This window comes from Bactrocera neohumeralis, chromosome 5 (genome assembly GCF_024586455.1).
Source record: "Bactrocera neohumeralis isolate Rockhampton chromosome 5, APGP_CSIRO_Bneo_wtdbg2-racon-allhic-juicebox.fasta_v2, whole genome shotgun sequence".
Taxonomy (NCBI): domain Eukaryota; kingdom Metazoa; phylum Arthropoda; class Insecta; order Diptera; family Tephritidae; genus Bactrocera; species Bactrocera neohumeralis.
In genome coordinates this window covers 9,731,684-9,746,980 of record NC_065922.1, presented here as the reverse complement: position 1 = coordinate 9,746,980, position 15,297 = coordinate 9,731,684, and the positions used below count along the sequence as shown (strand labels likewise).

General features: G+C 33.5%; 1 protein-coding gene across 1 annotated transcript; it reads right to left on the bottom strand.

Moving 5' to 3' along the window:
• Nucleotides 1-146: 146 nt before the first annotated feature.
• Nucleotides 147-15,236, bottom strand: LOC126759109 (uncharacterized). Its single transcript, XM_050473727.1, has 4 exons — nt 15,099-15,236; nt 1,351-1,527; nt 870-1,043; nt 147-794 (listed from the first exon to the last, which is right to left on the bottom strand). Exons 2-4 carry the CDS (start codon nt 1,465-1,467, stop codon nt 597-599), a joined length of 489 nt encoding a protein of 162 aa, XP_050329684.1. The 5' UTR covers nt 1,468-1,527; nt 15,099-15,236; the 3' UTR covers nt 147-596.
• Nucleotides 15,237-15,297: the final 61 nt, after the last annotated feature.

The window sequence follows — 15,297 nt, the reverse complement described above, 5'->3', positions numbered from 1 at the left end:
TGGCCCAGAAAATGAGCTGTATTGCCAGCGCACATATGCTTAGTCTGAGTAAACTCATAATTTCTAGCGAAACATCGCGCCAACTTCAGAGTTCTGTCGAATGTAAAATAATTATTGGACACATGTGACTACGGAAAAACTTAAACAAATTTTCACGTGATTTTATTTAAAATTTTACATAAAAATACATTCCACACAAAATATTTATTTTTGTTAAAATTTTATATAGTATATAGTATATGTATACATAGCAAAACATGTACATAATAGTCGAGTATTTATAAAAAATGGTGACAGTACTTATATAATTTTTAGTAAGTATTTTTGGTTTGCTTTTGCATTTAAATCTTTCGCTTGCTGCATTTTCGGACTTTTGCAAACTATGACTGAAAAATTGGTCACACAATTTTAGATAAGTATGTATGTAGATTCCGCTGTGTGCTTCCTAAATATTTAAATAAATCTTATATTTATTATAACTTAATTAATCGTAGTAAAAAAAGACGAATTCCAGCAATGAACACCCTCGGAAACGCGCCACACACGAAGTGAAATCAAACGTCGCAAATTCGGTGACTTCAGTTGGCCGAGCAACTTTAGATGCCGCGATATGATCGGTGAGCCAAGAATGCGCTAATGAAGTAGAGCACCGTGTTCACAAGTCCCATAATACCGGCCGCCATGTAGGCGTCGTATTGCTTGCCGTGTCGGAAGTATCTGTCGTTCAACACGATGACGAGATTCAAAGAAGCGGCCAACAGCAAAATGGCAGCTACGCTGTGATAGATAAGTTCCTATTGGTGGAGAAAAATACCGTTAAAAATGCCGTTTACATATGTTTCAAACTCATGCCAGTGCTTGCAACTTACATAAATGGTCTTCGATATGATGCCGCCCGTGCTGAGCGACGTTAAACAGGATAGTAGAAGGCAAAATGTTCCTATCAGGAATGTCGTGGCCATGAGGAAGAAGAAGATTTCAGCCGAAGAAGCACTTCCGTTCCAGTAATAGCCGAAGATGCCGACTGTGGCAATACCGATCAGCTGTATGGATGGAAAATTCGGATTGTGAATTTTTACAAAGTAAAGTTTACTAATACAGTTGAACCTCCAGAACTCGAATCAGCATAATCCACGAAAAAACTTCGAGATAGAGCGACCTCGAGTAATGGAAGGAAATTTGTATGAAAATTCAACAGTTCGAGTTATGGAGAACTTCGAGCTATAGAAGTTTGGGTTATGGAGAACTTCAAGTTATAGCAGTTCGAGTAATGGAAGTTCAACTGTATGTATGTATGTATGTTTTACATAATTATTTATATCCTCTATCGGTTAATTCAGAGTTACTCACCATTTCGAATAATTTTAATAGACCCGTGAATGACTTCAAGTATCCAGTATTAAGTACAATATACGATGTATTTGTTGTGCTGGTGGTCGTTCTGGTGATTGTCACTGAGTGAGACATTTTTGCGGTTTTCTGTAAATGCTTTAGTGGTGCTGAGAGGGTACAGTAATCGTTTTATAGCTAAAAATATACAAGTACATACAAAAAATGTAAATTATTAAATAGTCTTTAAATAATTTTATATAATTTTTAGTTCTTCGAAAATGTTGAGCGATTAAGTCGAATTCATATATCAATCACGCCTTCAGTAGCAATCTTTCTTAGTTTTTTAGGCATACAGTTTGAAATAAAGTTTTTAAAAACAAAGAAGGGTGTATATTTTTGAGTCGATAGAGAGAGAGAGAGAGAGAGAGAGAGAGAGCGGGAGAGAAAAGTACAATACCCGAAATATTTTGAAGCGCTGAATCGCCGAAAGGTTCAGTGAGCTTTGTAAGTAAACTATTATAAAACGAAAAAAATCAGAGGTTATAACGTCTTTTTCAAGAAGAAACAGAAGTTATTATATATGGAATTCGATTTCTTTTACATGGCCACGGGCACGCTTGCAGAAGTCCAGACCCTGAACCCAATTTTCGACGGTTTTCAAGCATAAAAGTAAATTGGCCGAAACTGCTGCAATTTTAGGTTCGATATTCGGCCGACGTTCATCAATCGTCGCTGGCTTGTTGATATAGACCATAGACTTGACGTAACCCACTGAAAATAATCTAAAGGCGTCAAATCGCACGACCGAGTCGGCCAATTGACTGGGCCATTTCGTGAGATAACACGTTCAATCGTTTGTGACATTTGCTGTGTGGCTTGCGGCGCCGTCGTGTTGGAACCACATAGTGTCCAAGTCCAATTCGGCACAAAATATTTTGTTATCATTGAGCGGTCTCGATTCCCATTCACAGTAACGTGCCGGTCTTGAGCATCACGGAAGAAGTACAGTACCCCCGCCAACCCGTAAACCGCACCAAACCTTAATTTTTCCGGGATGCAATGGTGACTCATGGAGTACGTGTGGATTGCTGCCTGACCAATAACTCATATTTTGCTTATTGACGAAGCCATTCCGCCAGAAATGAGCCTAATCACTGAAGATGATTTTTCGATAAAAATCCGAATCACTTTCAAGTTGTTGCTCAGCCCAATTCACGAACATACGACGATTTTGGTGGTCAAACGGTTTCAGTTCTTGCGTCAATTTGATCTTGTAAGGATGTAGACCAAGATCTTTTCGCAAAATTCACCACAACGACGTCACAGATGTGCCACTGACTCCGAATTTCAGCAGTAAATTTTAATATTTTCGACTCGTTGTTGGATCGTATATCTTTCCATGATGAAATGGCAAACCTTACTAAAGAGAAAATTCAAAATAGCTGGAAAAAATATGGCGTCGTTTGCTATTCTGATCGGTCTACTTTGTAGCGTCTCTATTGAAAACCCCTTTAGATTAGGCATATCCAACCAAGGAAGAAATTTTTCATAACAAATTTTCCTCTAATTCGAAATTATTTATGGTTCTGTCCAAGTCTTAAATTTATTAACTTCCTAAATGCCAGTCTCTGACTTCACACGCATTTTTAACGGCGTGTCGACTTATCTAAAACACGCAGGGTTTAAAAAATTAAATTTTTTTTGTTAAACAAAATCAAAAATTTTGTGCACAAATTCGCTCGGAAGAGAGCGTGAAAAAACGGTTCATTGCTCGCAAAAACAGGCACAGGCGGTGACCTAGATACATCTGTATGTATATTATTAGGTATTTATTTACTTTTTAAACAATTTGTGCATATTTTTAGACCTGAAGAAATACATATTTACATACGAACACATATATATGGTACCCATATTACTAGGTATTCGTGCTTTGTATCTCGAAAGGTGTGCACAGCGCTGCCTAACGATATTCTATACAAATACTGAAATTAAGTCGAATTTTCGAAATGAAATATTTCATTTTAAATATTTCGGGATAAATTTATTATATGGTATAAATACAAAATCTCGGCTTTCTAATTTAATTTAGATAATTCATATCCAAAATTTGGAAAAAATCGTCAAATTTTGTTGAGTAGTCAATCGAACACACCACTGGTATAACTTACAAAAACTAGCATAATCAAATAACCGAAAAGTAATAGAATGGCAAGCGGGTTTCGACTTAAAATGCGAAAAATATAAATCATCTGATTTCCTATTTTTTTTTTATTCCCCTGCAGAATTATCTCAAAGCATTGCTGAGCGAAAATGAGTACCCCAAACCTTCACTCCAAGCGAATGGCTACTTTAAATGCAAATATTTCAAAATAAGTAGTAATTCTAAAAATAATATTTGACCTAGACTTGTCTTTTGCAATCAAAACGTGCAATGATCGCATGAAGGACTCATCGGCAATGTAATAATAGTTTACAAGTGGCATGGGAAATGTAGGCATATATATGTACATACATACATACATATGTATGTTAGCAATATAGACGCCTACACAAATAATAAAAGCAAATACAAAGTGTTTTTGCGAAAATACTAATGTGTTTAATTGATTCTGACAATTTCCGTCTCACCCACGAAGCATTTGTTTGTTTGTGTGTGTGCGTAGTGCAATGACAATTTTTACGTCATTTAAACATTTTGTTTACAAAAATTACATAGACTAGTGCAGAAGTCTTTGAATTTTCGGAGAAAATTTACCATAGTAATGTACTACTTATGGGCAAAAAGTAGTAAGACTTTGTTTATAATTTTAAAATGCTTAACTTATTCTTCAAAATACATACAAGCATATGTCTTCCCTCTCAAAATAATTCCCCTTGGCACCAAATACACTTGTGCCTACGTATTTTCCAATGCTCAAAGCAGTTATTAAAGTTAATTTCAGGAATAGCCTTCAAACCGTTTAGCGATTCAAGTTTAAAACGATTTCCTCGGAGTGGTCGTTTGAGTTTGTTGAATAACCAGAAGTCACGCGGAGCTAAATCTGGCGAATGCGGTGGTTGCGGCACGATATTGATTGAAAATTTGGCTATAGTATGCGACGATGCATTATCGTGGGACAAAAACCAATAGTTGTCAGCCTCTTTTTGGGAATAGTTTCGCCCAAAACGACGCATAACACTCAAATAGTATTGCTTGTTGTCGAAAGAAATTCGAAGGCAACATAACCTTGATTTTTGGCCTGCTTTGACCTGGCTTTTTCGGCTTCGGCTCACCTTTGCCACTTTATTCGCCCGATTGATCGCCTGTTTCCGGTTCATAAGCATAGATTCAAAACTCATCGCCAGTAATAATACGTTTCAAGGCATCCTGGTAGTCGGAAAACATTGTCACACATGCCCAAATGATTTTTCAAAATGGTTTTCACTTATCCTTCCGATATTCCAACTATGCCAGTAAGATCTCTGAATTTTAATCGTCGTTTTTCAAGCACCAATTACTTTACTTGCTTGACTGTTAATCATCAGTTGATGTTGATGGCCGTTCTGGACGTGATGCGATGTCAACGCGTTCTGGACCCGCTTTGGATAATTTGAACTAAGCAAAAACATTTGCTCGCGAGAAAAAATTATCACCCAAGCCCTTTTTCAGCATTCGAATTTCTTTGTTGAATAATTTCGCTTATCGTATAAATCTTTTAACCTCAAAATTCGTATATAAATGCAAATTTTCTATGTTGTACAGGGCAGCTAACGTCTCATTGGGATACACAATAGGGTTACGGATTACCTAGGATGTTGGAGCGATATATTTATGTTTCCTTTAAAATTGTGTCTAGTGGTCCGATATCGGCGGTTCCGACAAACAAAGAGCAGGCACAGGAAGTTTCAGAAGAGGTTGTGTTCTGAATAAGACAATTAAATTCTTCAGTCCGACAAAATTCATGAAATTCTTTTTCTATTTTGCAAAATAAGCCGTAGACCACGGACTTCGCGAGATAAGAAGCAAAACTTAATCAATTTACAGCATGACATCATTTGTGGTGTACATATCTGTATACATACTGATTTTACAAAACTGGAGCAAGAAGAAATTCTTACATTTGCGGAGGCCCTGACCTAAAATTGTCATGAACGAGAACAATTCGTCACCACTGACCTCGTTTTCACTTGTTATACACACATTTATGTGCTGCAATGAGACTAAGTACATATGTACATGTACATTTGTACATATATAATTATGTTGTTGTAATTGTAATTATTTTTATATCAATTATAGTATGGAAGTTTGTATATAGATATAAGTTTGTGTTGGTCAAATGGTTTTTTATGAGAATAGAGAGAAACCGGCATTGGCAAAACTCGCCGGTTGTTTCTCGCTGATAACTGCATAACAAATGGTTTATAATGTGCACATACCCACATACATACATACATATATGCATGTTTGTATATTTTATTACTCGCGATCGTGTCGGCGTTGCGGATCAGTGAGTGGGATAGTAGGCGCTTGGCTCAAAGCTAACAACATTTGCATTTACTATATATAAATGAGTGGGAGAATAGACACAGCCATATACGGGGACTGCATATATGAATATATACAAGCACACAGATATTTATAATATATGTATGTATGTATGTAAGGCTAGACAACGGTACAACAATAACAATGTCGTTCATAAATATTGATAAGTGAGAAAAACTGATTTCCATCAAAAAGATTGATTCATTATTGTCTCGGCATTGCCGCCAACAGTAACCAGGTATGTACATATGTACATACCTATGTATGTATGTAAAATAGCTAAAAAAGTGTACTATTCATATAAACATACCGATTTTTATTTCTGTCTATTGATGCATAAAGAATTTCTTTGTTGATAGCGGGACTTGCGAAAATGTGTTCTTTGATAAGAGCACTAATTAAAAGACACGAACATACACACATACACTTGTATTTCCAGTGCAGTGAAAAATGATGAATGTTGGTTTATTTCTGGTTCTGAATGTGTCATTAACATTTTAAATGGAATTCTTAAACGATAATGAAATATCACAATTATTTAGACTGTATAGAGTATTTATCGAAAATACTCTACATATGGAATTCAATCTAAATTTTGGAGATGAAAGCTGATGATTTTTTGTTGATATCGTCGATCTCTAATTATTTTTATTTTTTCCTTAAAAAAGTTCTTATCCGTTAATTTACAAACAAATTTTTTAGTTTTAACTAAACTTGATTTCGACAATTCTCTGGTATATACTTTCTACGTCCAAGTATTCTCAAATAACCTTTAACTTATGTATGGAAAACATTAAGGGCCGTCTTCCCAAATCTGATTAGCAGTCAACTGTCAGTTAAGTTCCGGTTAACTTAACCATGACAGCTTCTTTCGGAACTTAACCATGACAGCTTCTTTCGGTAAAGAACCTTTTTTTTTAACAATAAGGACCGTTTTCTCAATGTCTGGCTAGCAGCTATTTGTCAGTTAAGTTCTGGTTAACTTAACCAAGACTCTTCTCTCAGTAACGAACCGTTTTTTTCAATTTCTGTTTACCTGCTATTTGTCAGTTAAGTTCCGGTTAACTTAACCAAAACTCCTTCCTTCGGTAAATAACGTTTTTTTTGAACCAGAACTTAACTAATAGATGGACATTGAGAAAACTGCCCTAAGCATGGTAAGCTCATCTTTAAGATTATGAACCGTTCTATAGTTTATATTTTAGGCATTCGAAATCACTACTTCAAAGGTAGAATGACGCATTTATACTATGAGCCCAAGAATAATAGAATATAATGGAATGTATTTTATAGTACTTGCTATGAGCCAATAGTTATAGCAGTCGAAATTACGACTGCTTCGTACTGTTCTCCGTTTTGGGGAGCATTTGTCGGAAAATAGCTTTGCTTCATAAACGAAAGAAGATGAAGTGTTGGTATAAAGTTTGATCTCCATTTGTCAATTAGTGTTTGGCAACTGTTTGTTTACGACGCGAAAAGTTTATCTGCTGATTTTTGCCATGACAAAAAAATTGGAGAACGAGTTTGCCTGTAATTTTTTTTGCCCATTGAATCACGTCTAGGGAATCGTTGAAAATATTGCGGAAATACTTCCCCAAAGTATCTGAGTGGCACGAAGTTTGGAGTGAAAGTCGTTCAGTCAACGAAAAATCTGAAGCGAGTCGTCCATCAACCTTTGTTGATTCACTCCACACATTTTCGTGGGCTTGAAGCTTGTCAATGCTACAAGTCAAGCAAAGGACCTTCTGGTTAGGTGCAAAAAGACACGTCGCAAAAGAGATGACAACGTACCTGCGAACCTTATATTCATCATTACTGGTTTAAAAAACGTGAGTTTATGAATATGACGTCGACACTGTGCAACAATTTAGTAGTAATTTTATAAGTGGGCCGAAATCAAAAAAAAAAAAAAATTATCTTAAAGTTGAAGACCATCCCAAACAAGGCTTATAACAAGTGAAAATTGGATAAAACGTCGGCATGCTTGTACTGACCTAGGAGCCTACTATTTTAAAGGCGATAATAAAGATTTATATTAAAATACGAGAAAATGTAGTGGTTTTTTTTTTTTTTTGATCCGGGTCAAATTTGATCAGAAGTACACATAGGCTAACTTTGGCGGAAGTTTGCTTTTCGAAATATTTAAATTAAAAATTTAAATTAAAAATCGTGATTTATTTAAAAATTCCTAGAAATTCGAATTATATGAACTTCTTGAGAGCTACGTACATAAATATATACTATATATGAACACCTATATATGTAAGTACTTGTAAGTATATACAAACATGTGTTTTAATGGAATGGAAAAATTATATTAAAAAACTGGTTCATTCGATTTTTTCTGTATATAAATTATCGGCACTCATTACCCATGTACATATGTATTGATTAATGGGTTCTGTAAACACTAAAAATATGGAACATTGAACAGATGGTGAGGTTTCAAAGAGGCAACAATAAAACGTTTTTAAAAAGATCAATTAAGAGCATACATATATATGTGTATATAAAAATATGTATATATGTATGTATGTTTAAATATAAGCATATAAAAAACTGTGCTCTGCGAATTGTCTACAAAAATTCAAATTTTCAAAAACAAATAAAATACAAAAAAATCAAAATAAAATGTCCATACATTCTTTACAAAATATGGTAGCTCAGCTCCAAAAAACGTTCTGCGCCGCAATCGTGAGTGTTTTCACGTATTTCTTGTTATTCGCAATTCAATATTTATTTTGATTTCACGGCACCAGGCGGCATACAAACAAGTTCTGACTCCTGTTTCATTGTAAATTCAAGTAAACAAACACTTTGTATGTATGTAAGTGTGAGTTTATATAGTACAAGAATGTAGATATGTTGAAGCATTAAATACGCTTTTAATTCGGGTTATGAGGTAATCGCAAAAAAATGATCTCATCAATGGAATGCCATGAATTTTTTTGCCTTCAATTTTTTATGCTTTTTTCATGAAGTGTAAATATGTATGTGCGAATGACAGCGACTTTAAACAATCGATCACACTTTTTAATGCAAAAATGCATAAAAGCATGTATGTATATATGTATGTATATGTAGTTACTTTTGTAAATATGTATTTAATTGTGAGGAGACAAGGACAGATGGGTGAGTTATGTTCCTTACTGGCTTCAGACACAAAAATATATTTTGCTATATTATATGTTTGTATATGTATGTATTTAAATATTGGTAAATTTTATGTTTTAGATAATATAATATTTTTTCTTAATAAAATTATATTTTTTACACATTTTTATATAATTATTTGTATTACTTTAAGATTTTTTTTCAAATTGATATTATATTTTTTGCGTATATATCGAATAGAAAAATATACATTGTGTCAAAAAGTGCCCGGAAATTGTAAATATTCCAGTCCTCGAAACACTTTCCATAAGCACTTTTTGGGATGGCCTTCAGCTCCTTCGGCGAATTTTGTTTAATCTCTTCGACCGACTGAAAACGGGTTCCTTTTCAATGATTATTGACTTGCTTGAATGTCAAATTCATAAATCTATGTCTCATCGGCAGTTATAATGCTCTCCATGAATATAGGATTGGAATTCGCACGATCAAGCACGCCCAAAGAGATCTATTTACGGTACTCATTTTTGAAAAAAAAATCAGCTTAATGGGGAAGAGTCGAGCTAGAATGCGTTTCATACCGAAAATAGTACATTCGAATCGACTCATGAGAGATGTCGAGCTCTCTTGCCATCTCTCCAACACTTGCCTGACGATTTTCAAGAACCATATCCTACACTTTTTCGATATTTTCATCAATTGAAACTCTATCTATCCCTACAAAGCGATTATACTCTATGCAAAATGTTGTCAGCGTATAAAAATCAATATTCGGCATTTTGGTGACGCTTCATCGACTAAATTTATTCATTTGTGACGCCCCTGTGTAATCGTTGGATCACTTCCATATGTACATATGTAAATATACATACATACATATATGTATATATGTACATGTAAGTGGTTGCATACGTACGATCGGTATTTTGAGTTTCCTGATTTCATTGCAATTGAAAAACATGAAAAACACGCTTGAGCAGCTCAGGTGCAAGGTTGGGCAATTTCAATTTCCATCGACACACATCATTTTCGAATAAAAAAAACTTTACAAGTTCAAACGTGCATATGTATATCATTTATAGTTTTTGTTATGAATGTTAAAATGTAAAAAAAATCAGAAAAAAGTGCAATTAATGAAATTTTGTAAACGCAAATTGCTGAAAATAACGAGAAAAAATTTTAAGTTATTCGAAAACGAAGAAAAATTTATAAATTTGCCATAATAAAAACGTTGCATTTGCTTTTTTTGTATAAGTTGTAAGGCTGCAACTCTGCATACCATTTACATATATATGTAGATCATTTCCGGTTTGTATTAGTTACAAATGAACTTTGCTCAAAACATGCTCCCAATAATGAGAGAGACCCTTATACATAAGATTCATGTATGTATGTAAATAAAATTATTTCGAAAAAACAAGTTCAAAAACGGTTAAAATTTTAACCTTATAAAATATCATCTTTGTAGCTCATAAATAATATGACACTTTTACATTATGTACATACATATGTGCATGACATAACTATATGACGTGCATGTTCAAAGCGCCACTTAGGGCAAGCCAATGAAAGCGAAAGTGCAGTCACAATAAAACACACACTGGAATTCATAATTATATAACTGTATGCATTCCATATGTACATATGTATATACTAGTTCATTATTACAAAATGCGCCGGGAATGCCTGCTCTGTCTGCATCTAGGCCGTACGCGACTTGGGTGCGGCAGAAATGCCGTTAACAAGTGATGCATGCATAATGCAAAACCAAAACAATAAAGCTATACAACTCTTTAACTTTGCTTAGTATATATATATTTATGTATATATTAAAAATATCTATAACTAATTGTGTATAACAATTGCTTGATAATTAACAGTTTCTACTGAGGAAATCACTTTTGATCAACTGCTTAAGGGCTTACATGGGTTTACGGGTTTCAAAAAATCCTTTTTTTTGTTATGTTACTAAATTCTAATATACCTCTAGAATATTTTCAAAAATTTTCAAGTTGATCCGAGTAATAGTTGCGAAGATACAGCCTTGAGAACTTGTGCGCTCGAGGCTAGCTAGGCTAAGCTCGCCGTCTTTAAAAGCGTTTTTTCTCGAAACCGTGTTTTTGAAGTCAGTTGGCAAAATTTCTCGAGAACTATTCCACCGATCTTTATGAAATTTTCACAGGTCTTTGAGATACAACTCTTAAGGACTTGGATGGAGCACTTTTTTTTGGATAACAACTGTTCGAAAAAAATTATCACGATTTTTTTTTTGTAAAAATGTCTGCCAACAATTTTCATTTTTTTCCTTCGTCCAAGTTCTAAGTTAAGGTTTTAACTAAAACACTTATTTTTCCACTTCAGATGATCCCGTAAGGAGTTATCCTGCCAACGCGGGCTCATCTTTTTTTCCGAGGGTTCACCGGAAATGGCGTCGCAATGGCCGAACTTAAAATATTTTTCCAAAAATTTCAGAATTTCTTTGTCAATAAAAAATTCGAATTAAATATTTCATTTTTATATGAGAAAAATTCTTTAAAAACGCTGTTTTTTGCCCGAGGAAAACCTTGTAGTGAGATTATAGGCGGGTGAGAAAAAAGTTCCTTTCCCGCACTTTTTGACATCACTTTCGTTATTGGTTGAAGATTTGATATTCGGAGGCTAAATAAATATATGAATGTTTTATTCAAGTTTTAAATACATAGTATATTTATATCGTTCGATATTTTTGGTTTTGGCTTATGAATATGTAGCTTACATACACATATATAACAGTATTCATATGTATATATGTACCTATACGCGTTTAAGTATATATATATGTGATTCCCAAGGCTTCCAAAATACTTTAGAAACAATTCTACAATAATAATGTTTATTTATTCGAGTGAAATGCAAATAAAAATGCGGTAAACACCATTTGTTGCTATTAGTCATTTTTGCGTTGGAGTCGGCTAAACAATCTCAAGTATATAGAGTATATGTACTCACATACATATGCACGTACTTTAAATGAGTCAATAACAGCTTCACCAAGCAACATAGCTTAATAAAAAACATAAAAAATGATGCCGAGAGCCACGGTTAATTACATTTACTACATAGAGTTACAGGGCGTATGAGTGATTATTTATAATATTCATATACAATATTACTGGAAAAAGCACAACTGCTGTTCTTTGCAAAAATCGTGGAAATTCAGAGTGAAAATAGTATTTAATTTTATTGAGAACCCGTTAGTTTCAGCTTGCAAGAACAAAAAACGGCTGTCAACAGTAAGTAATTGCGATTTCGATAACACAAAGGGAAGTATACTTGGAAAGGTAAACAAAAAAATACAAATAATAATAAAAAAGACAAACGAGCTTTGCAAATTCCTGCCGGCTTTCTGTATATTTATCACTTTAGATATTATTATTATCACTCTTGCTTGCTCTCGCTGGATTTCTGTGCTCTGAGCGAGAAATAGCTATTATAAAAATTGGTGAAGCTTTTTTGAACGAAATGAAAAAACTGTATTAAAACAAGAAAAAACTTTAACTTCGGTTGCACCGAAGCTAAATACCCTTCACAGGTGCATTTCTGTTAGTAACTATGTGTTCAGTTTGTATGGAAGCTATATGCTATAGTAATCCGTTCTGAACAAGTTTTTTAGAGATTACATTGTTGCCTTAAAAAATAATCTATACCAAATTTCGTGAATATATCTTGTCAAATGTGAAAGTTTTCCATGCAAGCATTTGATTCCAATCGTTCAGTTTGGCAGCTATGTATATGTTATAGTGGTCTGATATCGGCCGTTCCGACAAATGAGCAGCTTCTTGAAGAGAAAATAACATTTGCAAAATTTCAAAACGATATCTTAAAAACTGAGTGACTAGTTCTTATATATTCAGACAGACAGACAGACGGACATGGCTAAATCGACTCAGCTCGACATACTGCTCATTTATATATATACTTTATAGGGTCTCCGACGATTCCTTCTGGGTGTTACAAACTTCGTGACAAACTTAATATACCCTGTTCAGGGTATAAAAATATATAATCAAATTTCAACTTATTTTTTTTACCTATTGACAAAATACGAAACAGACTTTTTCGACTACCCAATATCTTACACTCGCCTCAAATTAAACACAAAGTTAATCGAGAAATTACTTTTTTTCAATATAGATGAAGCGATATTAGGTGAACTAGAAAAATCAGAAACCAAACAAGTTGTTTCTCACCTCCAACTTTGCTTATTGACAGCTTAACAATGAAACTCAGTCATTATCTGAGGTCTCGGGAAATAAAAATCTAAAAACACCATTCCCGTTAGGGGCTTTGAAAATTCAATTTTATACTTTTTAAATGGACGATACTTCAGGCTTGAAGTTTAAAATTATTTTCTAACACATAGATTTCATTACTAACTTTTAGAAATAAATTTTGTAAGCAAAAATTTCAAATTTGAATATTCAAGCAGCTGAACAACGGCATGAGATCATCTTAGACAGTAAATATATTTGCCTGTATGTGCGTGTGCTCACCTCATATGAGCGTTCAGTGTGTTGGTTTCTACGTATGTATGTATATGTGTGTGTTTACAAATGCGAAAAAGTGGAAAAATAGCAAAATAAACATAAAATGAAAATAGAACTTTGAAGATCACAAACGAGTACACATGTATTTCCAAAATACACACATTTCATTGCGGCATATATACATACAAACACACCCAAAAGAAAGCACACGTCAAAATATAGAATATACCTACTTACATACATATGTATGTATATAACAGTATTTTTTCAATACCCTAGCGGCATTAAAGGCGCACCCAGGCTTATGGCTGAAGAGTTCCAAATAATTGCAATCATTATTTAATTACTGGCCTATATGTGTATATGTGTATCTGTATATGTATGTATTTGTTAGGGTTAAGTTCATTGGACACCGTGAAGCATTCCCAGCCACAGCTGGCCGTTTATATGTCAAGAGGCATATATAAAGATATGTTGGCAAGTACCTATATACTCGAGTGCTTGAGAAAATTTGGACTTCTGGGCAGCTTAGCAGCTCTTTACTTAGTTAGTCAGCCGCATGCTCAATCACTTTGCGCACACACACTCACTTACAATCCATAACAATTTTATTTTCGGCGAAATTAGCGAATAAAAAAAACAAAACCAACGCCCACACCCGAAAAGTGGTGATAGACCAAGGTGACTACTGGCAGCGCAGATAGCGAAGTGGCGAGGACAATGATGAGCAAGAATAGCCGCCAAGTGATTTGAAACATTTGGCGGACCAAAATACAAGCAAAACAAACAATTTTTGGGTATAAGATATGTATGTATGTATGTACATATGTCCATATATAAACTCAATTTTCAGGACTGTTAATGCATTAGGGTGAGCGGAAAAATTTTCAAAAATTTGCTAATCATATCAGACGATATTTTCAGGGTATCTAAGGAAAAGTAATAATTTTTTTCGGGAATATATGTATGTATGTATATGTATTAGGGTGGGCAAAATTTTTTTTCCAAAAATGTGTTCCTCATTGCAGACGATATTTTCAGGGTGTCTAAGGAAAAAATATTGATTTTTTTTTAACCACCCTAATGTAATAAAACATGTATGTGAAATTACTAAAACGCATTTAATATTAATGTGCAATATACATATAAATGTATACATACATATTTTATGTATTTCCAGAAATATATAGTCTTTTAATTATTATAATTTATGTTCGTGATAATGTTTATAGTTGCTTTTTGTTTTAATATTTGAGTTAAAAATTTTTTTTAACAAAAACTTTTAAATTATTTTTTTTCTTTTAATTATTGTTTTAAATAATTGTTTTTAACAAATGTTTCTTAAATTTATTTTTTAAATTATTTATTTTAATTGTTATTATTTTTTTAATACTTTATTTTGTTATTTTATTTTTAAATATTTTTTATTAACTTCTAATATTCTATTAAAAACTTTTTCATTATTATTTTTAAAATATTTTTTTATATTTAAATTTTTTTTTACAAAATTGACTTCCACTAAACTGCACCGTTATTTGAAACACAAAAATATTTCCTCTCATAAAAATTAGCAAAAATAATTAACAAATTCGGCTTACATTTTCAGAAATGTTTGTTTTTCGTTTTTGCGCTTTTATTCACGAATGTCAATTCTCCACTTATGATCGCTCGAGGAGCTTTTCTTCTTTACTACGTCTTTACGCGCGTGCACTATAGGCAAAACTGATACTGAAATTTCGCTTTCAGCGCTCGAAAGTGCGAGTACGATGCGTCGTCTCCCGACCAATTCATCCATTC

Bases quoted from the DNA above. Each gene is read 5' to 3' on its own strand.
- LOC126759109 (XM_050473727.1), bottom strand. From the start codon at position 1,467: ATGTCTCACTCAGTGACAATCACCAGAACGACCACCAGCACAACAAAT. The intron at 1,044-1,350 runs GTGAGTAACTCT...CCATCCATACAG, and splicing joins TATTAAAATTATTCGAAATG to CTGATCGGTATTGCCACAGT. The intron at 795-869 runs GTAAGTTGCAAG...CTCCACCAATAG, and splicing joins TCATATCGAAGACCATTTAT to GAACTTATCTATCACAGCGT.